General features: G+C 46.9%; 1 protein-coding gene across 4 annotated transcripts in view; it reads left to right on the top strand.

Moving 5' to 3' along the window:
* ALG12 (ALG12 alpha-1,6-mannosyltransferase) overlaps positions 1–27275 on the top strand; it is a 586752-nt gene that overhangs the window by 223435 nt on the left and 336042 nt on the right. For all 4 annotated transcript variants that reach the window (XM_069629251.1, XM_069629252.1, XM_069629254.1 and 1 more), the window contains one exon: positions 10022–10125. In XM_069629251.1, the coding sequence (XP_069485352.1) occupies positions 10022–10125 (104 nt within the window). The remainder of the gene's footprint in view (positions 1–10021; positions 10126–27275) is intronic.

Genomic DNA, 27275 nt, shown 5'->3' with positions numbered 1-27275 from the left:
CACCTGTGAAAAGGAATGAAACAAACTGTTTTTAAATGACCAAGATAAGTTTAATAAACGTTTGTTGTCAATGACAATTCTTGTAACTAATGGCATTTTACACGGACAAATGCTATCTAGACAATGCACACTATTGAACGACTTACATGCGTTACAATGATATGTAGATGTAATTTTGGATATAGTAGAAGAACATGAAATAGGAGTGGCATGACAAGCAGAGTATACTTACTCGTTACTCGGATTACGAGGACGAATAGTTGCTCGAAGTTTGTGCATAAGCACCATCATTATTCTCAACACGGCCCGTGTGAGGCAGGCTGCCCTGAAGTCAGGCAGCTCGGTGATGCATTGCGGTCGTGGCTCGCCTTCCGAAATGTAGGCCAGGCATCCCGAGTTTTCTCAGCAGCAGCAGTTCTCGTCCTCAGTTGGCATTAGCTCGCACCGATTGCATGTGCACCAGGTGGAGACGCTGTCCATTCGACTAGGCCCAGGCTCTTCATCTGTTGATTCGTCCTGCCAACTGCTGTCCGAATCCCCATCGTTTTCGCGTGCTTCCCTTTCCAGTAGTTCCTCCTCAGTATACTCGGGCTCGTACATGTAGGGCATTATTGTAGCCATTGTGTGTTAAACAAACTAAAATAATTTATAGCGGTGGTACTGGTATCTGTTCACACGGGCTACAAGCGGCGAAGGTAGCTGACAAGAGCACTGAAACGAGTCACAGAATACTCAAAGTAACACAGAGAGAGGAATGGAATCGAAAATCTGCTGCTGTGTGTTGTGAAACAGTCTGTTTATACTTATTGAGGAGAGAGGCATCCTGCCATTTCCATGGCGACACGTCATTAGCTGAAGCGCAGCGAATGTTGACACGAGACGTGCTTTGGCGTTGGGAAATGGGCGGTACGAGTCTGCTGATGACAGGCTCAGGGGCGGGGGAATTGATTTAGTGCCGCAAAAGCAGGTCAGCCAGGGCGATCGGGGAAAAGATAGGATTATCAGAAAATGGCGGCTCCCTGGTGCTTGTTTTCGCGTGCGTTTAATGGATGAAAACTCGAGTAAGGTCCATAGGAAAGTTTTCTAAAATTGTGCCACTTAGGCTTAAAAAAACATGGCCGACCCGTAGGGACAATAAACATTTTTACTAGACCATGCCTTTAAACCCAGCATTATTCTAGATGTCTACAGATACTCTATTGATGCTTGTACAAACACTCTAGTGCTAGCAGTAAAACTACTTCGTAATTTTGACAGTTTGTCAAAAAAATGGGCCGTACACAGTGCTTACATGCCATGATACTATAAACAGACTGTCACAGGATACCATTTTCAGTTCTTTTTATCTTCTTATCTTGTGCCATTTGATCTTTTCATTCATCCCTATTTGATCACATTTGGTTAAGAAGATAGGTTTTTGTTCTTTTCTCAACAGTCTGTCTCAACAGCACCCCGGTGGGAGGCCGGCTGGCGAAGTTCATCAGCGTGTGCGAGTCCATCTCCACTGACAGTTGGGTGCTGGATGCCCTGGCCTGCGGGCACACACTCGAGTTTCTAAAGAAGTGCCCCCGCATTCCGCCTGTGGCCAGGAAGGAAAACCACATCCCTCAACTGCTGCTGGAAGTAAGGGCGATGCTGAAGAAAGGAGTCCTCGAGCTCGTCCCAAAGAGGCTCCAGGGCTCCGAAGTATACTCCCGATACTTCCTCATAAGAAAGAAGACCGGCGGCTGGCGACCCATCCTGGACCTTTGTCGTCTAAACAAGTACTTCAAGTCCCAGAAGTTCCAGATAGTCACCCTCCAGCATCTGCTGGGACAGCTGGAGGAAGGCGACTTCCTATCGTCGCTGGACTTGGAGGATGCCTACTTTCACATCCCCATTCTAAAAGGACATTGAAAGTTCCTGAAATTCGTAGTCCAAGGGCGGCACTATCAGTTCAAGGCCCTTCCCTTCGGATTGAAGTCGGCGCCCAAGGTGTTCACCAAGTGCATAGCACCAGTGGCGGCGCAGCTGCACCTGCAGGGTATCCACGTCTACCCCTACCTGGATGACTGCACAGCGGTGAGTTCTCTTGTCTTTGCTCGGATGAGCCAAACAGCAAAGACCGTCCAACTACTTACGGAGCTGGGATTCACGATCAACTTCCCAAATCCCACGTAGTGCCGTCGCAAGTCGCCCTGTTCCTGGGAGCCAGGCTCGACACAGTGGCGCGATTGGCCTCTCCGTCGGAGGAAAGGACGAAGGCCATCCTGGGCAAGGTGTAACGGCTGTCAAACATGGACGTGGCCAGGGTGAGGTCCATCAAGTCCCTGCTCGGCATGATGTCCTCGTGCATCTACCTTGTGCGCCTGTGCAGGCTGCGGATGCGTCCACTGCAAGAATACCTCGACGCCCGCTGGATGCAGGCAGCGGGCAACTTCAAAGACAAGATCTCGCTCAACGAGACCTTCCGCCAAGCGATCCGGTGGTGAGGTAACCGCGCGCATCTGGCAGCGGGTATGGACTTCCAGAACACGGTGCATCAGGATACGGTGACGACAGATGCCTCCCTGGAGGGGTGGGGAGCGCACACCGGAAATCTCCACGCAAGAGGCCTTTGGCTCCCAGAGGAGAGGTCCCTACACATCAATGTCCTGGAGCTCCGAGCCGTGTTCTGGGCCCTCAGGTCGTTCCTTCTCTCCTTCAAGGGCAAGGTGGTAAGGATTTTCACCAACACCACCACCACGATGTTCTACATCCGGAAGCAGGGAGGCACCAGATCCCAAGCCCTATCCAAGGAAGCCCAGGATCTGTGGCACTGGGCTGTCGCCCAAGAGATGTTTCTGGTACCCTTCCATCTGGCAGGAATAAAGGGCACCATCGCCGACTCACTCAGCAGGGAGCTGCGCTCGTGCCACTAGTGGGAACTGCATCATGATCAAGTGGATCTACTCTTCCAACGATGGGGCAATCCCCAGATCAACCTATTCACAACGGCGGCGAACACCAAGTGTCGGAGGTTCGCCAGCAGGTTTCCCCAGCCGGGGAGCATGGGCGATGCCTTCGCATTCCCCTGGGACGGCCTGTTCCTGTATGCGTTCCCACCGTTGCCGTTGCTGCTGCGACTCATCAACCAACTCAGACGGTCCCGGTGCAGGATGATCCTCGTCCCACTGGCGTGGCCGAGGCAGATCTGGTTCCCGGACCTTCTGGACCTGTCAGCGTCCCCCCCAGTCAAGCTGCCGACGGATGCGGACCTCCTCGCCAGAGAAGGAGGCGCCATCCTCCACCACGACCCGGGGTCTCTGAACTTGCAGGCCTGGCTCCTGCAGCACTAGAGTTTGGAGAGTGCGATATCCCGGCAGACTGCAAGGAGGTACATGCAAAGGCCAGGGCGTCCTCAACTCTCAAGTGCTATGGACACAAATGGAAGAGGTTTTCTGTCTGGTGCCGGGCACAGAAGATTAACCCTCTGTGGATTATGGCCCCTCAAGTGCTGCCGTACTTGCTATCGCTGGCCAAGGCGGGGCTGGCCCACGCCTCCATCAAGATCCATCTGGCGGCTATCTCCCGCTACACCAGAACTCCGGGGCGCTCCTCTCTGTGGTCCCATCGCCTGGTGAAGGAGTTCATGAAGGGACTGTTCCGATCGTTCCTGCCGGTGAAGGCTCCGGCACCAGCGTGGGAGCTCAACGTGATGCTGACCAGGCTCATGGGGCTGGCATTCGAGCCTCTGCATTCTGCACCCTTGAAGTTCCTGTCGTGGAAAACGTTTCTTGTGGCCATCACCTCCGCACGACGAGTGGGAGAGATCCAGACCCTCCCTCCTGCAAGCCTCCATACCTGACTTTCCACGAGACGGGGGTGGTGCTGAGGACGCACCCCTCCTTCATGCGCAAGGTGCCGTCTGACTTCCATCTCAACGAGCCCTTGGTGTTACCTGTTTTCTTCCCGTCGCCTTCGTCGCCGACCGAGAGGACTTTGCACTCGCTAGATGTAGCTAGAGCGCTGAAGTTCTACGTGGACCGCACGAAGAGTTTTTGGAAGACATCACAGCTGTTTGTGAACTTTGGACCTGTGAACCAAGGGAAGGCCCTCTCGAAGGCTTCCATTTCCAGATGGCTCTCCTGCTGCATCATGCACTGTCACCGGTTGGCAAACCGACCGTTGCCCTGCCGTCCGAGAGCCCATTCGACCAGAGCAGTCACTGCTACTACGGCATTCCTATCTGGTGTGCCTCTGCTGGACATCTGCAGGGCTGCTACGTGGAGGTCGACGCACACCTTCACGAGATTCTACTGCGTCGACTGGTATTGCAAGGAGGAGTCCAGGGTCGGCCAGGCACTGCTGCGCAACCTGTTCGCCTGAAGGTGGGCTTGGTGAGGAGGTAAGAGATGCTTAATGTTGAGTTGATGATATGCTTAATGTTGAGCCTTGCCACCTCACGTGGTTGTGCATGTGTTTACTGCTATGTATTCTTGTATTCATGAGCATGTGAATCCATGCCAGACCCCATGCTGGAGAAGGAACAAGTTACTTACCTTTAACTGTTGTTCTCCAGCATGGGTCTGGCATGGATTCACATGCAAACCCTCCCTCCTACCCCTCTGCGGCTCTTCACTTGGTCCTACTGCCACTTTACGTGCTACCAAATCTGAGGATGGCTGCCAGGGGAGGCGCTTAGGGAGAGGGCAGTCATTGGCTGGGGGCAGTATGACCCAGAGACCAGCGATTGGTTACTACTAAGAAAGACAGTTCCGAAACGAAACTGAAACTGATTTTTTCTTTACCGAGGATTCCCAGCCTGACGACGGGGAATATTCTTGAGCATGTCAATCCATGCCAGACCCATGCTGGAGAACAACAGTTACAGGTAAGTAACTTGTTCCTTTTTGTTTTCCTTGCTCATTGAAATTTAAATTGCATGATGTGAAGAGGGATGGGGATGGATGATTTCTGATGGTGAGCGGAGAGGTTGGTGGATGTCATATCACCCTGGTTGTCAGCTATGCACCAAATGTCGACTCACTGGAATATTATGGTTGGATTGTGGATCAGTTGGTTATGTTATTAGGTAGTGAGGTTATCTGGGATTGGGAGGCCTGATTTCAACACTGTTTTGCATCCGCAGATGGATTGGCTTTCCTCAGTTCGACAGCCTAATTTTAAAACAGCACATAGAGTTCAGCAGATCTGTGAGACTTTTGGACTAATTGATATTTTGAGGATTAGGAGTCTGGCAATCAGGGACTTTTGCTGTTACTCCACAGCACACGATTCAGCATCCTGGATAGATTTTATCCTAGTATCAGACAGGGTGGCTCATTGGGTTGATCACTGCGAGATATTATCATACACCTTATCAGATCATGCACCGGTACAGGTGCTACTTAGCTTACTGGCCGGTAGGTTTAACACTGCGGGATGGAGGTTTAAATCTGGGGCACTCTCGGATAGCTTTTTTACAATGGTGCTGCATAAAGAAATTATGGGATTTTTGTAACGAATGATGAATCTGTGGGCTCGCTGACAACTCTGTGGGAGACATTTAAGTGCTATGTCAGGGGAATTTGTGTCTCTAAGGAGGATGGGATTTTGTGAACTATAACGGCAGAGTTAAACACATATCAGGGATGATTTGATTTAAAGAGCTAGAGGTTTTGTATATAGTTTGTAAAGACTCCACCTTGCTAGCTGCCATTCAGGATGCTCTGCAGGATTGTCATGCTGAGGCCATAAAGTAAAGTATTTTACAGGGTGGTACGTCATTATGGGGAAGGACAAAAACCAGGGGCATTTCTGGCATGTTTGCTGCAATCAAAGAGTTGTCGGACATGTATACATAGTATCAGATACAGTACTGATATTTACGCTACAATGACTCGGACATATTGGAAACCTTTGTTTAATATTACAGAGAACTACATGTATCTAAATGTGTGGTATCACTCGACAGATTGATTAGTATTTGAATGAGATTGTCCGATATTGGCTAGGACAAGAGGAGAGGGAAGAGCTATCAAGAGTATTATGCGGGGAGAGTTGCTGCTGCTATGAAGGAGGCAGGTATAACTCTTCTGCTCAGAACCAAAAATGATCCGGCATACTGTACATCTTATAGGCCAATATCTTTGATTAATGTGGATATTAAAATATATACTAGGATTTTTGTGAAAAGACTGCTTCCATATATGCAGAATTGCGTCTTGGTAGATCAGTCAGGGTTTTGCCATGCAGGTATTATGGATTACATTGTTCGTTTGGACTGTTTAATTTGATGGACCCGAGTATGCAGGCTGTCTCTATTACTTGATGCTGGGAAGGCCTTTGATTAGGTAGAATGGCCCTTTGTTTTTACAGTGCTCAAAAGGATGGGGGAAGGGTCGGCATTCCTTGCAATGATGGGTCTACTGTATGCTGCACCAAAAACACGAATTAAAGTGAATGGTCATTTGTCTAACAGTTTCCCAATTGGGACCAGACATGGATGCCCACTTTCCCCCTTGCTATTCGCTATCGCTATACACCCATTGGCAATATACTCAAGGGAACATCATATGCAGCGTGGTCTACAATTTTACACTCATAGGCTGATCACTATAGGTGATCAGCTATATGCAGACAATATGGTATTTCTTAAGAACCCACCAGAGAATCTGGTTCCTGTTATGCTGGTAGTTGATAGTTTTGGAACTGATTCCGGTCTGCATATCACCCTAATTAAATCAGTGATTTCCCCCCTGACAGATGGCACAGAGACATAAGAGGATGGTTTGGGATTTAGGTCGGGTACGGTTAGCACTCGATACTTAGAAATAGAAATATTTTGCGATAATGATGTATTATTCAGGGGAAAATGAGGACTCTGATGGATAGGTGGAAGGGACTTGCGTTATCTTTAATGGGGAGAATTGTGTTCATTAAGATGGTGGTACTGCCATGTTTTTGAATGTTTTTTAAAAATATTCTTCTGGTTCCTCTATCGACATTTTTTTTTAGAATTTACAGAGTATTTTATTGCAGTTTATATGGGCTGGAAAGAGGCCAGGGTTGTGTGGCAGAAATTAGTAGCACCTCTTGAAATGGGAAGTCTGTTGATACCAGACTTTGAGTTCTATTATTTATCTGCCCTGGCACATTTTTTGTCGTGTTGGTACACGCTGGGCCCGGATAGGCTGCATGTACAAAATGAAAGAGCAATAGCTGCGCCAGCGGTTCTAAGATCGATAGTGATGCAGAGGACTAAGAAGAGGGTGGTGGGTATGAATGTAGTAGCATGCAAATGTCATGCGTGGGAAAGAATTGCAGAGAAATGTGGTTCTGTGGATTGTTACTCTACATTACTACAGTTAACGCATGTTCATGGCATTCTGATTACTTGGACAAATATGTGGCAGTGATAGGCAGACTAGGGATTGGCAAATTTGGCTATCTTTCTCCTGGTGGGATGCTCGTTGCATTAGAGCCATTTAAAGCATCGGGATGGGAGCAGGGAGTGGTACACCTTTGTATATATTTCTATATTTTCGAATGCGGATTGTATTTGGGATTGCCTTTTGTTCCTTTCCTCAGCAACGTACCACTATGGAAGTATTAAAGGATATGATTATGGCCCAAAGGAAAGGTAAACTGGTGTCTATGATATGTGAAACTGATCAAGTGGAATGTGAGGGGGATGAATGAGGCCAAGAAGGTCTGGGGAAAAAGCTGTAGATCAAGTGATTACTGAGTTGGAATGGGATTATATATGTGCACAGAATCATATTTAATTTAATGCTAGATTTAAGCTGCTATATTTTAAATATGTACATCCGATGTAATATAGCCTGGCGAAGCTGCACAAGTATTATGGTGATACATCTTCTGTATGCGGTAGATACTGGGCAGACGCTGCTGATTTCTTCCATTTAGCGTGGCAGTGCCCAAAGATGCAAGAGTTTTGGGTAAAGGTTCTTGGGACTCTAGAGGATTGTGAATGAACCTATAGAGATGTCACCAAAAATTGGACAGCTGGGACTTGCCAAATTGATTTCACAGCATGCTCGGAAATTGGTGAGCTTGATGCTAGAATTGGAGAGGTGTAGGATATCTATAGTATGGTGGAAAGGGCATCCACTAGTTAGGCAGAACTGGTTGATGGACATGGCCTGTTGTTACGACATGGAAACAACCTATATACAAACGCTATCGACATGATGGGGACCATCTGGCATATGGACAGCATATAGATGTTGTTTGATCGAGGCCACAGAGCGAAGTGGAGAGGATACAATACCCTAACTTTGATTATTTAAGGGGTAGAATATTTGATTAATGAGTGTTGGCATTGTATTGCGATAGGATGATGCACTTTGAGGGATCTTATGGAAGTGTTGGTGTTTTAAAAAAAAACAATAAACAAAGTTAAAACAAAAAACATGACCTTCCTTACAGTACATTCTGGGGCATGGCTTTACAGGACCATCCAAGCATGGTGTAATTTCACTCGGCCCATCGACGTGACATAAACCACTGTCTTCTCAGTAGCTTTCCATTTCACCTACAGGTATTTAACCGCAGACACTTGACTAGCGTTCCAGTTTTTAGTTTGCTAAACATTCCTGTATGATGTAGCCTGGGGTGTGTAGGTGGGCATACCTGCACGTCGAAGGTTGACTTACATCATCCTCCAACAGCCTTATGAGCTATTGTGCTCTTCCCGCCCCAACACTGTTCACGCCACCTCCCTTAGCATGGCTGCCGCTCTTAAGTCATTGCCGTAATGATGACTGTCGTTCAGCACCCTTCAAAGCTCTTCTCTGTCCATGAACCTGAAGTAAAATTCAACCATTTTCCACAACAACAAGATCATCTTCCAGTTTGGGACAACACCTTCCAAACCCTACTTTCATGTTATTCTTTCCTTTTACACCTTTCCCCACGTTGTCCCTTCTTATTTTTAGACCTAACTCCCAGTACTCTTAAGCCTTTGTCTATCCTCACCCTGTTTTTCCAAAACTTTCAAATAAACCCGACCAACAGCATCTATCTGACTCATGTGCATCACTTCTCGGCATCCTACGTACAAGTAAATCGTTAGGTTTTGTTTCTATGCAATGTGTTTAGACCATGGATTATAAGCAGTTAACAGACGCTGGGTATATTATTTCTTGTTTTCTTTCTCATTTGCATGTTTATCTGATGGTCTTTTTTTACTCTGCACAGTGCTTCAAATGCTTTTAGTGAGGTTAGAGCTTGATCTTTGTTAAACAATAAAATAAGACTGACATTCCCTGCAAGTAAATGGCGAAGAATGAATGTGTTGGTGATTTTCTGAGACACAGTGTAAGTCTCCAGTGGTTGAAGCGTTCTTGGGACTAGCTGGAGCAAATAACCAGCTTTTATTCCTCTGTTGAAGAGCAGTGGTAGTTGGAGGGTGTACTGCCCTATACACTGAATCAAACCATTAAAATCATTTTAATTCAGATCTTTGTGTTATATCCAGGCATTACAACTAATATGGTTATGTTCCTATGTTTATCTTGCCGTAATGACATTATGTTCTGTGAGAGAGAAGAATTTGAAGGCTTTTATCCTCTGCAAATATACACAACAAAGTGCTGAGCACGCTCTGTGGCATCATCCGTTACCTTAGTTAGAGGTAGAGTTATTACTGAATTGGAAGGTTTCTGAGTTCCATCTATAGGCAGGTGATCATCACTTTATTAATATCTAAAGCAGCACCACACTGGCTGGTGCAGTGTTAAACTGTAGTTTGTTGCCCGCTGTGTGTCCTGGTATTCCCGTTGGCTGATGACCTCATGCATCAGTGAATTTGCCAAGGCTTATTGAGGTGATTTCCCTCAATGATGAGGCTGGTATTGGATGAAGATTTCTTGGTGGACAGTTGGAGTTGACATGAAAGCAACAAACCTTTACAGAAGGGCACAAAATAGTCACATACAAATGTAATGATTCACACATTCTTCCAGGCAATCTCAATTTTGTTTTTCCACTTTAGATTGTTATTGTTGGTTAACACAATCAAATATTTCTACCCTAGGAGTAACGATTGCAGTGGATTCTTTTTTTTGGCAGCGCCTGGTTTGGCCAGAAGGTGAAGTGCTTTGGTACAATACGGTTCTCAACAAGAGTTCTGATTGGGGAGTATCCTTTAAGTACAAGGTCAGAAACAAAGATGTTTAATGACCAACAACAACCTAAGGTGTGTTTCTGTTCGCATAGTTACTGCATATTGTTTCATGTTTAGAAGCGTGCCTTCAAAACTGAAGTTCTTGTGCTTTCATTATTCGACCAGAGCCTTCCGTGCAACACTACTTGTGCCAGACTATTCAACAGTTTGTCATTGGTGTGCAGCGTGGCAAGTTCACTGAAAGAGAATGTCAATTCGAAACATCAGCTATGTTGAGTGCATCATTTTTCCAAAGTACATTTTAGAGTGTAAGGGAAATGCTATCTTATAAGGGATGGCAAAGTTCCTTCAACGCATGTAGTATGTGTGATATTATCTTTATCAGCAGTGTTGTCTAAAACAGGTGAACAACTATTTCTCATTAATTGATTTATTTAAAGTAATTGGTGTGGTTTCAATGATGATGGGGAATTTGCAAAGTTGCTGTATATCAAATTGTAATTGGTATAGGTCAGGTAGGTGATTGTCCAATAATTCGAGCAGTGTATCGCTTCAGGGTGTTTATAGAATCACATATACAGAAAATTAAATGTAGCCCAGAATAGAGTGTAAAGAAATTGAAAGGATCACAGTTGGAAAGTGAGAGCATCAACCGAAAAAGTGTGAGCGCGTTGGCATATGTTGCTGCCACATCACAGAACTCACTTGTCTGTAGTGCATTTAAGGCATTTGATAAGGCATGAAGGACAAACTCTTGCATGTGGAAGGAGTTGGAGTGGGGGTGTGGGGTGTTGAAACTATGGTGTCAGCCCTGTTCAAAGTGGGATTCTCTTCCTAACGCTAAGCAAACCATCCTTAAGCTGTCCCGGTCTCATCTACTGATTTCTGTGGTTGAGCAATAAAGGTCAACTGGCGCAGGTGGTATAGCTCAGTGGCAACGCACTGGTCTTTGAAGTAAGACGACGCAGATCAACACAGGTTCGAATCCCGGGTCTGCATTTAGAAACCTTCAGTATTAAGCGCTTTATAAAAAAACAATTAAAATAATTATAGTAGGGGTTCAGGAGCATCAAATAATACGGTGTAACACAGTATTCATTTGAATATAGCGGTGTTCTGCAACCGTTTTTTTGGACTAGAACTCCCATCAGCCTTATCCAGCACAGTTAGTGATGCGGGATTATAGGAATAGTAAATCAAAACATCTGGGAAGCTGCAGGTTGCAGAGCCCTGGAATAGAGGAATGGCCACAGAAAGGTAATATGGACTTCAAATCTCATAAAAGGTAAGTAAAGATGATGTACAGGTTACAGGTTTGTAAAGCCATGTGAGACCATCTCTTGTGGTGTTGTTGGGTTGTGACCAAACCCTTGTGTGATCGATATTTGACCCAGGATATGCATTGTGTGGCTTATCAACCTAGGCCTAGGTGTGCAAAGCAAACACCCTATCTGCATGTGTGTATGGCTGGGACTGTGAAGAGAGTTCCATGTGATAATGTCCCTGCAAAAATGTTGTCTGACAAAAATGTTGCCATAAAATGGCTGTGGTTTGCAGGGACATTATTACTTTGAACATACGGGGGACACCCCCCAAAACCTTTTTTTTTTCTCAAGAGGATCCGGGGACACCCCCACACCCTCTGCTCCCCTTGACCCCATATATATGGTTACCAAATATAAAGTCGCCGCTGCCTTTTCCCTACGACCATATGTATGGTGACCATATATATGGGGATAATCTTACCGGATACCTTGAAGAGTGTGAGGTTGGCATCATGGAAGGAGACAAAGACAACAGATTCAATATATAACAATAGGCTTTTATTAATTAAACAATCAGGATGGTGTAAAGCCTAACTTGCCTTATGCTAAGGGTAGTCTCTGTCAGTAAGTTCAACTGAAAATTCTGTCTTTGTCCAAAACCTATGCTTGCCCTCACAACTAAGACAAAACAATGTGTAGGGAATTCAACCATAAACTAAATAGTTTTTGAAAAGTAAAGTTATTGGCTATTTCCAGCCTGGGTTTACTTTTCAGCTTCTTTGCCCCAATGTCAACAAGTTCAGAACAATGTTCAAGTTACCTTCTTTTGGATTTAAAGTCATAAAGTTCCACACCTTTGTAAATGTCAAGATGCCCTTTCCCAAGTTAGATATCAAGAGATGTTACAAAAAGAAGTATCTTGAAACTTTATCTTTAAAACTGAGTTTCAACATTTCTTCACAGCTCGGGGTTCCCTTCCCCAAGTCTCATATGCACCAATTTCAGTTTTCCTTTCGACACAATCGCAGGTTTCCTTGTTAGCATATAGGGGTTCTCTGGTCTTGGCATAGTTGTTAGACCTCACGGTCCATCCACACGTCACGCAACCAGGAACCTTGAATTCTCTTCCAGCAGTTCATTATTTAACATCTATGAGTCCTCTGGTCTTGGCACAGTTGTTGGATCTGTGAAAAACCAGATGTTTTTTCACAACCTAATACCCAGGGATCCAGTACTCGGGTGGCCAGGGAAAGGCCATCACTTTTTTAGATCCCGACCCTGTGGGTGGACAAGCAAGTGAGCATCACCTTGGTAGGGGGTCCTTGGGGTGTGGGGGAGAAGCACATGATGGTGAGGGATGATTATCCCCCTTTTTCCATGACCCATCCAAACCCTACCACTGCTTATTTTATGGGCAACTACAACTTTTATAACTCCTCCCCACTTTACATTGACCACACTACTGAGCCGAGAAAGATGAGGAATGAGGCCAGAAAGATTACCTCTACTGACTCGCAATGGCTCTGTCCCTGTAATGAGGCCAGGCAGAGTCAGGCAAGTAATCCTATCTACACACACCTGCCACTTGTTAACACTCCCTGTTAGGATAAAAGATGGCACGAACGGGCACACTCTGAGCGAGGCTGAGTACGAGAAGGAACAGCTTTCAGGGCTGATGCAAATCATGCTATGGAAGTTGGAAGGCCAAGGGGCTGATCGGCAGTTGGGATAAACGAGAGAGAGCCAGGCAAGGATTCCACACTTTCGGGAAACCGTAAGACGTCACAAGACAGAAACCGGGTGTGCGGAAGAAAGAAACCTTCAAGGTGCTGGGAAGCGGCCCGCGACCCTCCCAGGTGACAGGTGGAGGAGCAGAGGAGGCGCTGGCAACTGCCTTGACTGCTGCATGAAAGGAGATGATAAAAGAAGACCAATTAACACGACCAGTGAGTTATGGAAGGCAAAAAAGCCCAGTTTATGTTAAAAGCAAAAGTAACTGCTGAATTGTAATAGGAAAGGATACAAAGTAACAGAGTGGTCGTGCGAGGTGAAATCGCACATTTGAATGTCTGTGTTAAATGTTCGGAGTTGAAGTGGAACTGTGTGATAAAGTGAATATTGCAACTGGATTCAAAGGCAAAAAAGTAAGTGATCCCTGTAAGAAAGGTGAATAAGTAAAAAGCAAAGAGAAAGAAATAGCAAGAATCCAAGAGGGCAAAGCCAAGAGAAAGAAATACCAATTATCTTTGGTGTTGCATATGAACTTTGAAAAATGTCAAGAGGGCAAAGTAAGGAGAATAAGAAATTACAGATACCAAGAAGTATTGGTGTTGCATCTGAATTTTGAAAGAGGCCAAGAAGGCAAAAGAGAATACGAAACAAGTACCAAGAGGCAAGTACCAAGAGGCATTGGTGTTGCAAGATGAGGAAGATTGCTGATTGTGGAATTGTGGAAAGAGAAAATGAAGTGGTCATGCAGAGGTGTACCTAAAATCCTTGCAGTTTTGAAAGGCGTCGACAGTGAAAAGACACCTCAGACAAAATGTGGGGAAGGGAACCCCCACGAAAAGAAATACCGGCTCGAGCCCGGCAGAGGGAAGCCTGTCTATAGTAAGGTGTCCAATGCATCACCCAAGCCCAACATTGCTTCCCTGAAGTCTCTGTGTATTCCGGGGTGCACATATCACTTTCATTGCCATATTAACACTATTCCAAAATGGTTTCAAAATTGGGCATTCCCACCATATATGCCCCCATGTCCAACCTGCCAACATTCCCCAGACACTTTTGGGTAAAATGTATGTAATTTCTCGGGTGTCGGGTGCCATTGCACCATTACCTTGACCCACATCTCTCAGATCTGGAGTGTCCTCATGAGTTTTGGAATCCCCTGCCACACCTCCTGACATTGCACGTCCAATATAGAGTTGCTTAAGACCTTTTCCCACTGTTTCATATACCCTCAGTGCAAATTAAATGGGGCATCCGTGAACAGCCTATACAATGCTGAATTTGAGGTTGGATACTTTTCAAAGGGGGTGAGGCCCCTCATTGTCAACTGTTTACTTCCTGAAGTTTATTTCCTGTAGCCAGTGTCTCAGTTGTGTATATCGAAACCTTTCCTCTTCGCGTATAGCAAATAACTTTTTACAGTGTTGGAATGTCTTAATCTCCTGGCCCTCCACCATATCGCCCATCTTCTGACATCCAGCTTCTTCCCATTGCCTAAAGGCTTCCTGCTGTACCCCCAGTGTAAACTGAGGATTACAAAAATGGGGCATAAACCGAGAAGGAAGCGTAGTGGTCCCCTTTCACCATACCACAGCGTCCCATACGTCACCTATAAAAGCTGTGATTTTACTCCTATACATATTAGCAGGTCTGTCAGCCTTCTGACACCATAGAACTTCTTCTAGGGGCCTACAAACTACCGCTCTATCCATCCGCAGCCACGTTTTCTCTTGGTTTCCCCAAACCACTCCTGTGTTATCAGTAACTGGGCCGCTTGATGGTAAGAAATTTGGAGCCCCCATCCCACCACTCGTTATTGGCGCTGTCAGTACTTTCCAAGCCTCCCTTGATTGTTTTCCTTCCCATATGAAAATCCCCACCATCCCATTTAGAATCTTAAAGAATTCATAAGGGACTACTAATGGTAAAGCTTGGAAGTAGTACAATACCCTTGGAAGCACTACCATGTTAATAACATTAATCCTACCTCTCCATGAGATTGGAAGGGGATTGCGCTCCACCAGCCACTTTCTAATTGAGTCTAACAAAGGGGGATAATTAGCCTGATATGTAGATTCCAAGGAATTGGTTATCTTCACTCCCAGATATCGTAGGCCTTTATCTGTCCTCTTATACTGACCCACCTCTAAGGACCGTTCTGTTGACACAGCTCCCCCCCTGAAGAACCATCATTTCCGATTTATGGGTATTCATTTTCAGGCTTGCCACTTCAACAAATTTGTCAAGTTCTACGGATAGACTGTAACGCTCACCTGGTTCCCACGGAGGCGCGGGCGTGGTCTGGACGGCAGTGGCCTCTTCGAAGGAGATGTTCAGCACTCTGAAGATGGAGTGGGCTGGGTTCCCAAATCTGGCTTGTCTGGCTCGGATGAATACCCTTCTGTGAGCGAAAAGGAAGGGTTAATACTCTGCGGGTTTTGTGTAGATCTCCCGTTCCCCTTCTCACCCTCCTTGCAACCCTTCTGTAATTACCTGTGGAGACTCACCTTAGGGATTGAAAAGGCGAGCTCTCCATCCTGCTTCTGATGCAGGGGCGCGTTGGGATCCAGTTACGTCACTGGATAGTAAGTTCAAGTTCGCTCTTCTGTTCCGGTAAGTACCGTAAATGTTTATGGCAAGCTTGAGTCTAAACTGTTCCTCTTCTCTTTTGCAGGTAATGGAAGACTCCGGGCTGAGGGCGGTTTCCGTCGAAAACCTGATTTCAGGTGAGTTTTGGTGTAGGCCCACTACTGTCTTTTCCTGTCTCTTTTTCCTTAGGGGCCGGAGTTCGAGAATGCCGAAGACATGGAGCCGGCACGAAGCAGAAGCTGAGTCCGACCTGTAAGCAGGTAAGTTTTAAATAGTTTGTTTGCTACGGTTCTTGCATTCACTAATGTGATGTTTGCTTTTTCCCCATAGGGGCCGGGGTGCTGAAATGCCCAAGGAATGGCATCGACCCGAAGGTAAGAAGAATTAGCTTGGCAGGTAAGTGCTTCTTGGTTATTTTCCCCTTCTCATCTTGCTTTCTTCTCTTCGTCTCCCCGTAGGTGCTGGAATGCTGCAGGAGATCCGGATGGGCGTCGCAGAGCCGAAGGCGCCACGTGCAGGTAAGAGAAGTGCGCCGAGATGTATGCGACACGGTGAGTATTTAAAATGATGTCTTTTTGCAGGAACGTTGGCGCGCTGAATCCGGAATGCAGCTTTAACAGGTAAGGTTTGTTTTCACCTGTTTCTTCTTCCCTTTTCTATCCTTAGGTGTTTCCAGGATGCTGGCAGGCATGGTCGAGGGCTGGAGCAGGAGCAGGCACGGTGAGCGTCCAGCTGCTATGAGCAGAACAACGCGAAGGGTGGTTTGCTGTCTGGGCGTGGCTTAAATAGCCTTTCAAGTAGTCCCAGGTATGTATCCTTCGACTGAAGGTATGTATCCTGCCACCAGCCACACCCGTGTGGTTAAGTAGTTCCTTTTTCATCTGGAAGTTGTAGAATGATCTGCCAGGTAAGGAAATTGCAGCATGGTCTGCCAGGTAAGTTTGCACCAAACACTATTCCTTCCATATCTTGTATGAGCCTGGCGCCGATGGTGACAGGACTGTTATCCCTTATGAGCATGATGCCAACGGCACCAGGACTGAGTCCAAAGAGCCCCTATCTGGGGTGGCTGGGACTTAGTATACATGTTGCCTGCCTCTGAGGATGCCGGGCCCTGTCTGGCTCCTTGGAGGTAGGCATCATGACATAGACCTGGTAATGAACTAGCCAAATCCGTTGCTGTCAGAAGCAAATCATTGGCGAACGCCATCACTGTATGCTCCACTCCTGCAAATTGTATGCCTCTAATATTTTTCTCATCCCAGATCTTAGATAGAAATGGCTCCAAGTGTACAGAATCTGAGACAACGGACATCCCTGTTTTGTACCCCTAGACACCTTGATTCCCTGTGACACAGAACCATTAATGGCCAGCCGCAATACAGGTGACTGATAATTTGCCTTAACCATTCGTATACATTTCGATTGCCTCCATAGTGCGAAACAAGAAAGACCACTCCACCCTGTCAAATGCTTTTTCTGCATCCAAAGTTAATACCCCAGCGGAAAGGCCAGATTTGTTTACATTCTTGATCAGATGACACACCTGTCTTGTGTTGTCGAATGTTTGTCTTCCATTGTCGAAACCAGACTGATCCGGGTGCATGAGTTTGGGTGTTAGCTTCCATTCTTGATGCTAATATTTTAGTGTATATTTTTGCATCGATATTAATAAGAGCAATGGGTCGATATGACCCACGTACGTTGTTCGGTCTTTGTCAGATTTGGGAAATATCACAACCTTTGCCTCTTCATTAGTCTGAGTAATACATCACCAACTAGTAAAGGAGTTAAAAAGAGAACTCATCAATGGGGTCAATATGTCTTTATACGTTTTATAAAACAGTGCCGGAAAACCATCTGCTCCTGGTAAAGACATGGTAGCTGCTTGTACTTCCCCTTTCCCTTTCCCCTGGGTCAATTTTATTTAGCTGGCAATGCTTCAAATATGCCTCCTGAGCTTCTTTATCTGGGGAATCTGTAGTATATAGCGCAGTGTAGCATTCCGTGAATACCTGCATTATATCTTCTGACGAAGATCTAAAGGTTCCCGGTCCCTTTCTGATATGGAGGATGGCCCTTGCTTCCTCCTCCTTCCTCACTTGCTACGCTAACATACAGTCTGCTTTGTTTGCCTTAATATAGTACTACTGTTTTAAGAAAAAGAAATTCTCAGCCTGCCCAGTCTGTAGTAGATCCAATTGTCCCTTTATGCACCTATGTTCCCTATTTAGGGCCACTCCCCTAAGTGTTTCCATTCTACTCATCACCCCCTTCAGTTGCGATTCTAACTCGCCTTGCATTAAGGTGCGTTGCTTTTCCCGTACTACCTTCCTTGCAATTAACTCGCCTCTCATGGTTGCCTTAAAGGCGTCCCACATAGTCTGTTCCTGCATTCCCGGAGTTTGGTTTATTTCAAAATATTCCCCCAATTTTACCCTGTACCTCATTCCTTATGACCGGGTCTCCTAATAGATGATTCAGAAATTTCCAGCACAAAAGCACAAAAGCCCAGACCCTCCTAGTTCCTGTTCTATATCTATTGATATGGGTGCAGAATCTGATAGACTTATGGGGCTGAGATCCAGTAACATGCCTTACACCCATATATAATCGATACACGAAAATGACCGATGGGCATGAGAATAGCACGTGTACGCTTTAATTCCCCTCTTGTTTCTTTCCAGGAATCTACCATAGCCATTTGGGTCATACATGCTTGCAATTTTTGTGTGGGGCCCCTGTGAGTTGAATGTACTGTCACACTCCTGTCTTCTAACAGATTCCATGCTCTGTTAAAATCCTCCGTTATTATGATTTGTCCCATTGTACATTTTTCAAGTTTGGCCAGCACCACCCGCAAGAATCTACCTTGCCCCTTATTAGGTGCCTATAGGTTGGCTATCGTGTACTGTAATCTCCCCCACTGAATATGGGCAAAAATATATCTGCCTTTGTCCAACTCCTTTGCACTTATATGTAGTCCTACCAATCCCTTAAAGGCTATAAGGACTCCACCTATTTTACGCCTATTGTTAGATTGCTCTATATGTGGGTACACCTTGATCCTTAATTTGTGGCTATCACTCTTATGTATGTTGGTCTTTTGCAGGGTCACATTGTTTGGGTTTCCCTGCCTTAAAAAATCTTCGACCTTACTTCTTTTAAGGGGGGAGTTTAAACCACTAACATTCAGTGTCAACATTTGGAACCCTCTTTTACCTGCCATGGTGCATTCATTCTTTCAATGGCTGCTGTCCCCCTGCATCCCATCCCTATTCCCACTCCCCCTAACACTCCGGTTGGACTCAACCAATCCCCTCCCCCATGCCCCACCACTAAGCACCCGGAGATAAACTGTGCGGGTCTACTAGGACACATTCCCTCCCCGAATTCCAAGCACTAGGATCACTCCCCACCTTCCTCAGCACCATCACTCCACTGATCGACCTCCCTGTAGGTTATTACTCAGACAGTGCCCAGGCTACTCCAGGTCATACCCCCTCCCTCCGGACCTGTACCATAATGTACCTCTTTGCCCTCACGGGCAAGTGAGTTTGTCAATTGGTTTACCGGGACCACTTGGGGGGCCTCTTCTGCGACGATAGCTCTCATACGTTTCTCCATTCCCATTGTTTAATCCTTACTGTCTCTTGTGGCAGCCTGAAGTCTTTTTGAACACCCCCTTCTTCCACAATTTTCATGATCCTAAGTCTTTCTTTGCAGGAGGTAATCTGGTGCTGGCGTCCCTTACATGAAAACAACAATCCAAATTGGAATGTCCATCTATATTGTATTTGAGCCTGCGACAAAGCCTTGACCACCGGCCCCATCATTCTTCGCTTCACCAATGTGGATGGCGCTAGATCTTGATATAATTGTATTTTGGCGCTATTCACTTTGATGGCACTTGCCTTTCTAGCCGCCTGTAGAATCATCCTCCTTTTGTCTGCATCTTTGGAAAGCCGTTGCCACATCACAAGGTCTGGTACTTGGTTCTGGCCCTCTAGGGCCCTCCTGGTGAATACGATCCAGGGGTACCTCTCCCCTGCCTCCAGTTCCAGAAGATCAGCAACAACCTGTTGCATTGTGTCCTTTGAATCTAGGTCCTCCACTCCTTCGGGTAGACCTTTCACCATCATTTTAGTTCTCCTCAAGCGATTTTCGAGATCCACAATCTGAATCTCTAGATTGTGTAGAGCCATTGCGAGCTGGTCAGTTAGTTAATGCATCTTTCTTGCATGTGTCCTCAGCTAGTTCTTGAATGGCCCTAATTCAATAATGTCCCCTTTCACCTCTTGCAAGGATTGAGCTAGATCAGTTCTAATCAAACTCAACTGTGACTGCAGAGTCTGTATCATCTGATCGCTGAACTCTTTGAAGTAATGTTGGAACACGTCATTAGTTACCGCTTGCCGTGTTGTCCAAATTGGGGACCTTCCTGCTCCTCGGGAGTGTGTTCTTCACCCAACACCATCTCCCCTTCCTTCCACCAGAGGTTCTGTAGCACTCCATCTTGCTGTTTCTATGCCAGTTTGGGAGAATGGGCCCCTTCCTTGGGTTCTTTAAGCTTGTTCCTAGACATCTGTAAAAGTAGTAGGGAGATCCTTCTTGTCCCAATTGCTTAGTAGTCCACCTAGGTGCACTTATTCTTTATTCCTGTAATCTGCTACTCCTGAGAGCTTCCGCGAGGCTGAGGCCACCGCCCCTCTCTCGCTCAATTAGGGCCCACCGATACCCCTCCACTGGCACCACAGCCAAGCTTTGTCTGGTGATCACCTTCCCTTTTTCTGCTGACAGGGGCGCATCTCCCTACGGTCCCCCTCCGCCTTTGCCTTCTGATTCAGCCTCCTTCGAGATGGCCACTTGTAATTGAAAGCGCTGCCACCATCCGCGGGCTCCCTTATGCTTTCTTGCCCTCCAAACCCACCTTAGAATACACAATAAGACAGGCTGGGGGTCGTGAGTAGCCAGTGCGCTAGTTGATACCAGAATTAGCTAAAGTATGATGGCTTGCTGCACTGGTAACCTTCCACTGATGTCCCCTAACAAACACCAGTACGGGTAAACATGAGATACAAAACGGAAGGTAAAATCAGTGCACAGATCCCAATGTTCTTAATGAAAAATCCATACAGATATGGCTTCAAGTCCAATTTATAGGTAATTAGACAGCCGACACATGTTTCGACCTATTAGGTCGTTCTCAAGGCGTTATTCCGATGACGTAATGAACAAAGTGGTATGTCAAGTAACACACTTGCTGCCCTCCAATGGGTATGTGTCTTTGTGCCAGTACGAATTTTCTGGTGCAGGTAGCTCCACGGTAATACTGGGGTCAGATCCCCATCTCCAGGAAGAAATCCTGGAGATGGGGATCTGACCCCAGTATTACCGATTCGTACTTAACAATAAATTGGACTTGAAGCCATATCTGTACTTTGTTTTATGGATTTTTCAATAAGAACATTGGGATCTGCGCACTGATTTTACCTTCCGTTTTGTATCTCACCTTAGAATACATCCTGATTGTGACGTGCTCCATTCTGCTTAGGTTCTTGTTGTTGCCGAACACCTTCACTCCCCGGGTTGCCTCGTCCGTCTCTGCCCTCTGCCCCACGTGTCACTGCATAGTCTGACCCGGGTGTGCCGAAAAAAGTTGACCTTCAATGGAGATATGGTTGCAATGTGTTGAAAACCAGCTCCACAGTAACAATTTACACTAATTTACACTCTGCTGCTTCCTGGGCCTTTAGTTCTAAAATTGCGATCACCGCTCCACTGTAGGAACACGTTGCATATCGCTCAGTAGCGGGGGGACCGATCTTGGTAAAATGTTTCTCAAAGTCCTGCAACATCCCCTGGGCCGATGCGCGGGTTAACCATCACAGAGGGGTGTCAACAATGCAATATCTTCTTTGTTTAGGTAGCGCCAGGCGCGAGCCCTCTCCTCACAGTGTTCGCGTCCTGGCGGCCATCTTAGAATCTCCTTATACTACCTTCTAATTGCGAATATGCCCTGATGTTCCCTGGAAACAGAAAAGGAGCTTTTGGTCACTATTTTCCCTTTGTATTCCCTTTAACACATTTTTCATTTTAGAAGGAGGGCAAGGTTTGTTTCTTTTTTTACTACAGGCCTTTTTATTTTGACTAGACTGACTTGGACTTATTTTGTTATTTGTTTAAGGGTAGAGACTACTCCCATTTTAGAGTTAGGGTCAGTTAGGAATTCTACCAACCCAATCAAACTACCAAATAAAGGTTTTCAAAACTTGTATTTATTATTTCTGTGTCTACTACTTGTTACCATGTCTTCCTTACAGATCACACGATCCATGCATTACAGGTCACGCAACCAGGAATCTTGAGTTCTCTTTGTGTAGTTCAATTTTCAATAAACAATTCAGTATTCAAGGTTAGCAATCTTGCTGTTTCATTCAGTTCAATATTAGCAGGCTGCTTATTTTCATTCAGTTTGGTATTCAATGTTAGCAGCTTGCTTATTTTCACTGTTTGGTATTCAGTATTAACAGTTTGCTTATTTTCATTCTAAACCATCTTTCCTGGGGATTTTGCTCATACTTCATCTCTCACATGGCTCTCCTTTCGTTAAATGCTGTTTTGCTCACAATTCGCCACCTCGCGTAGCTCCCCTTTTTGTAAAAGGCTTTCTTTCTTCATACAGAGACTTTCGAGAACCTATCTATTGGTACGCAACCACTCTGTTAGTATTACTTAACCCATTTCATTATTATTCATTCTTTATCATTGTTCAGGCATTGTGAACGTGCATTTCCTCACACTCAATTATTCTGCTGCATTGTATTCACTCACGCCTTTCACATACCGGGTTTCCCATTATCTGAAACTCCCCGGGTTGTGTTCTTGGCTTTCAGCTGGATTCTGTTAAAACGTCTTTTTCCTCTGAGGTCAGGGCCTCACCAGCGGCCCCTCAAACACTCCTGGTCTCCATTCCCAGTCCTGGTGAACAAGTATTTCTTCCGAATCACTTCATAAAGGATCGGCACGCCTCCCGACACCCTTCTCTGGACTTCTCTGGCTCGCTGGAGACACGGCTCCCTCCCCATGCTTCCTCTCGCTGCCTCACTCTGCAGACTCTCAACGTCTCAGTCTCGTTCTCCACCGGCTGGTGCCTGGGCAACTCTGCCGTCTCAGCTGCTCTCCCAACTCGTTAGCCTTCCTTCCTGTTGCTGCTCTTTTTATACTCTTCTGAGACTTTGATAGGTTGCAGGTGGGCATACTTAGTTTCAATTGCCTGACTTTGCCTGAACGTATTAGTGGGACAGGTCTGTCCAGTATACTGGTGTGCCTCTTTAGTCATCTTCTTCGTCCCAGTGCCAAAGTGGTGAGAGTAAGTGGTGTTCATTACTTTGCTGTTTCTTCTTTTCTTTCTAGGGCTTTGGGTTTCCCTAGAGAACGCTCCAGGCTATCTCACTTGGGATGGAGGTCCACAGAAGTGGACTCTGTGACTGCCCACTAACATGCAACGGGTGCAAAGAGAGGGTGACCAGGGGGATCATCAGCATAACGCCCCGGGCCTTTCACTTGCTCTAGGAGGCACCCGGTCCCCTGAGGAGTCATCCCTTGATAGTGCCTAGAGCCAGGCAAGAGTATTCGTCATAAGGGTCTAAGCCAAACAGTGCATCCCAAGGGATGTGGGAGCCAGAAGCATGGAATTTGGGCTTGGATCAATAGACCATGCCTGCTTTCCAGAGCAGTTGATTGGCTGCCCACTGTTTCCCTGGTGTTAGTGAATGGTATTGTATTGGCTATACTCTATCTATGATGGTTTCAATGTCTTTGTTGTGCACTTCCCAGCAGTGTATGCGTCCCAGATCCCTCTGTCATGAGCGGTGCTAGAGAAAAGATAGCAAAATTAAACACCTGAAAAAATAATGAATTAATCTGACTTTGTTTGAAATCTGAGTGCATTGCTCTTGTTATGGTACTTTCTTAGTATGAGGTGGTGAAACCCAGTTTTCCTCTTGCTGCGCTCTGCAGTGCTAACTATTGTTGTGGCCGTTAGTGACCTTCATGGTATGGTTGTTTCTACAATTGTTGGTGTTGCAGTCTTGCCGTAAAAGCTATATCTTTGAGGAAATCTGCTTGCAAAGGTTTTGTTTCCAGAGCTCAGGCCTTGCGCAGGGTACATGGTAGTTTGGATATAAAATCTCTGAAGACTAGATAGGCTGGCTCAAAGATGTTAACAATAATTTCAGACCCACAAACATATTTAACAAGATTAACAAACAATGGCCCTCATTACGAGCATGGCGGTCTAGTACGTATGGTACCGGTAAGTATGCCGGTACCGGGGGGCGTGTCTTACCAGCCATGGAGTAGGACGTGCAGGCTAGAGCTGCTCCCATGATCCGACACTGATCCTTGAGGAAATGCACGTAATACCGGCCAAAATTGTCACCAGAAGGGATGTGCGTGCGTGGGAACGTATACGCTACTAGACCCAAGAAGATTTCAGCTTGCTGGGCAATTATCGGCGAGATTGAGGAACCCGAGGAGCCTAGCTGCATGGATACATTGTATCCAAAATGGCGGCGAACAAAGGATGAGCGGCCGTAACTTCAGTACGGATAAAAGCGCACCGCACATTGCTGCCCTGCCACTGAGAAGACGGGCCGATCCCCTGCTAACGACCTGGAGGGAGAATTACACGCGAAGCGGACAGTAAATGAGAGCGGAGACGAGGTAGCTTTCCTCGGCCACCAGCTGACTCGATGCGCGGCTCCTGCTGCCTGCAGGAAACGAAACAAAAGCATCGGGGGCCTCAAATGGAAATGCGCGCGAAATGATGGACAAGATGGACACAATGTAGCAGCAGAGGACGTGAGGAGCGACACTCAGACACTCAGACCATTGGCTGGCGTGTTATGCGGGGAAGCCGAATGCATGGTGAGGCTCCGCTGCTCAGCCGAACAAACAGAACAGCTGCTGTGACACGGAGCTGGAAGTGGATGCGGCGGGCTCAGAGGAGGACTGAAGGCCCTGCAACCAGCATTGTGGATGCTGGCATAACACGGGGAGACCAGCGAACGGCAGCTTAAGCAGGAGGCCCGTGAAGGACTGGCACACAACTGGAAGGGAAACACTTCACTTTGTTCTGGAAGCGTGGGGCTCCCCGCAGGCCATAACTGGAACATTGCACAGAACGAATGTGCGCCGCACTACAACGAGTGGGACTCATGGACCTGGAGCTCTTAGCCCCTGACGGAGCGCTAAATTGGGCATAATTAACAGGTCTGCGCGGAAGGGTGAAAGCGCAGTGATATGCCACATGGACTTTGGGATAGTGGCTCACAGGGTGTCTGATGCCAGGACCCCACCTACGACAAGACCGAGAAGGTGAGCCAGCGAGAATACATGCGAGAGGCCAGGGGGGCATGGTGCACAGAACTGTTATGCTGGTAGGTGCTGCCCAGTGGTACACTGAAGTGGGATGGGACAGTGCCTAAACGCAGCCGGCACCAGGGTATATGGTGGAGCGCGGGGAAGACGGCTGAAGATATACCCAGCGGTGCACATTGCGCAGAGAGCCCAAAAGTCAGGGGCCAGCGATATAAGGAGTTGCCCCTGCGATCAACAAAAGGAGCCAATACGTGGGAGAGCACAACCCACTCCAGGAATAGCCCGGCGAACGTAAGCCAGTACGGAGGCTCTCCTGGTCAACTTTCTTGGCCCTGGGTGTGCGTCGGAACAGAAGTGCGGAGCAGACACGTCGGAGACTAAGCACCCACAGGCAAGATGGCGGGAAGAGGGACCATAACCAAGAGTAAGAATAAACAGTCCACTATGGAAACATTTGCCAAGGCGCAGTTGTCTCCAGCGACCACGGCACTCAAGGGAGCGTCAGGACCGATGGAGAGCGCCATAACGATCGAAAACCACCAGATTTTGGCGGCTATCACGGAACTAAAAGATTCATGGGTGTTAGCGATGGCTGACTTGCGCATTTCCCTGGAGGCCAAGATAGATGCAGTGGGCATTGATGTCACCTTGCTGAGGCAAGATGTCAGGGCGTTGGCAGAGAGAACGAGCTGCTTGGAAAGTGCGGTGAAAACCAACACGGACACCAGTAGCAGCAATGCAAAGGAGGTCCACGTGCTAAAGCAACAGGTAGCTAACCTGGAGAATCGGGCGGAGGAGGCGGAAGGTAGAGCAAGGAGAAACAACATTCGCGTCGTCGGACTCCCAGAGGGAGAGGAAGGCCGAGACCCCACAGACTACATCGAAAATTTACTCCTGCAAGAAATCGGGGCCGAAAAACTCTCACAAGGTTTTACTGTGGAGCGGGCGCATAGGGCCCTCGTGAGGAGGCCACAACCGGGGGCTCCCCCCCCCGGCCTATCATAGCGAAAATACTGAACTATAAGGATCGCAAGAAGATTTTGGAATACTTCCGCAAGGGTGGAACCATTGAGAGAGCGTCGTGCACCGTCACGGCGTATCCAGATTACACGATGCTGGTCCAAAGGCAGCGGTACAGCTACGTGGCGATCAAAAGAAGGCTACGTGCGATGGGGATCAAATATATGCTGCTGTATCCCGCGAAGCTAAAATTGATACATAAGAGCAAGATGTTTCTTTTCCACACGCCCGAAGAAGCGACAACCTGGCTAGACCTTCAGGGGTGCCCGGAACAGGAGGTGGATCAGGCGCAGAAGTAATACGATAAGTGGCTGGGACATTACATGTGGCGGGACATGATGTGCAGTGGGTATCCATTAGAATTATGAACGATGACTATGGCTGAGGGGTAGTAATGGGTACGGGTGGCACCTGAAGCAGATCCCATGGCGAACACAAGGACTTGAATATAGCAAAGAGGATAGACATATGTGGTAATTGTACAGTTAAGTGTGTTGAATTCTTAGCAAATAGGAGCGGCAGAACGCGAGCTCCCTACCCCCCCCCCCCCATACTAGTCTTAGTAGGCTAGCCAGTAGGGCGGCCTTACCTCGCGGAGCATTGAGTACAGGCGGAAGCCAGAAAAGTGCTAGATGCGGGCGAGCCTGAGATCCAGGGATGGAGCTGGGCAACAGTTGGGGAGGGGGGCGGAGGGGTTGGGAGGGAAAATGGGGGGTGGGAGGTGTGGGGAGTTGGGTGTGGTTGGGAGGGAGAAGGGGAAGGGAGGAGTGTCAGGGGTGTGTGTAGTTAAGGGGAGTTTGAACTGGGATACGAGCCTAAACAGACAAAAACGGGTACAAACAGTTGATTGCGTGGCAGAGGTGGGGGCGGAAAACATAATAAGCCATGGGGAACCTTAAAATGATTATGTGGAATGGGTCTAAACAGTTATTTGAAGAGAAACAAGGTTATGCTATACTTGCGAAGACAAAAAATAGACATTGCGTTATTACAAGAGACCCATCTGACAAGTGAGAGACTGGGAATGATCAAGAAGAAATGGAAAGGAGTGGTGGTGGGCTCAACATACTCGGCTTATGCTAGAGGGGTCCTTATCTGGGTGGCCCCACATGTCCCCTTTCATGTGTTACAGGAAACTGCTGGAGCGGACGGGAGAATGGTAATACTCAGGGGCC

Source organism: Ambystoma mexicanum, chromosome 12 (assembly GCF_040938575.1).
Source record: "Ambystoma mexicanum isolate Mex_15411 chromosome 12, UKY_AmexF1_1, whole genome shotgun sequence".
In the NCBI taxonomy this organism is placed as follows: Eukaryota; Metazoa; Chordata; class Amphibia; order Caudata; family Ambystomatidae; genus Ambystoma; species Ambystoma mexicanum.
The sequence above is the reverse complement of the archived record's forward strand: the minus strand, read 5'-3'. Positions and strand labels throughout refer to the sequence as shown.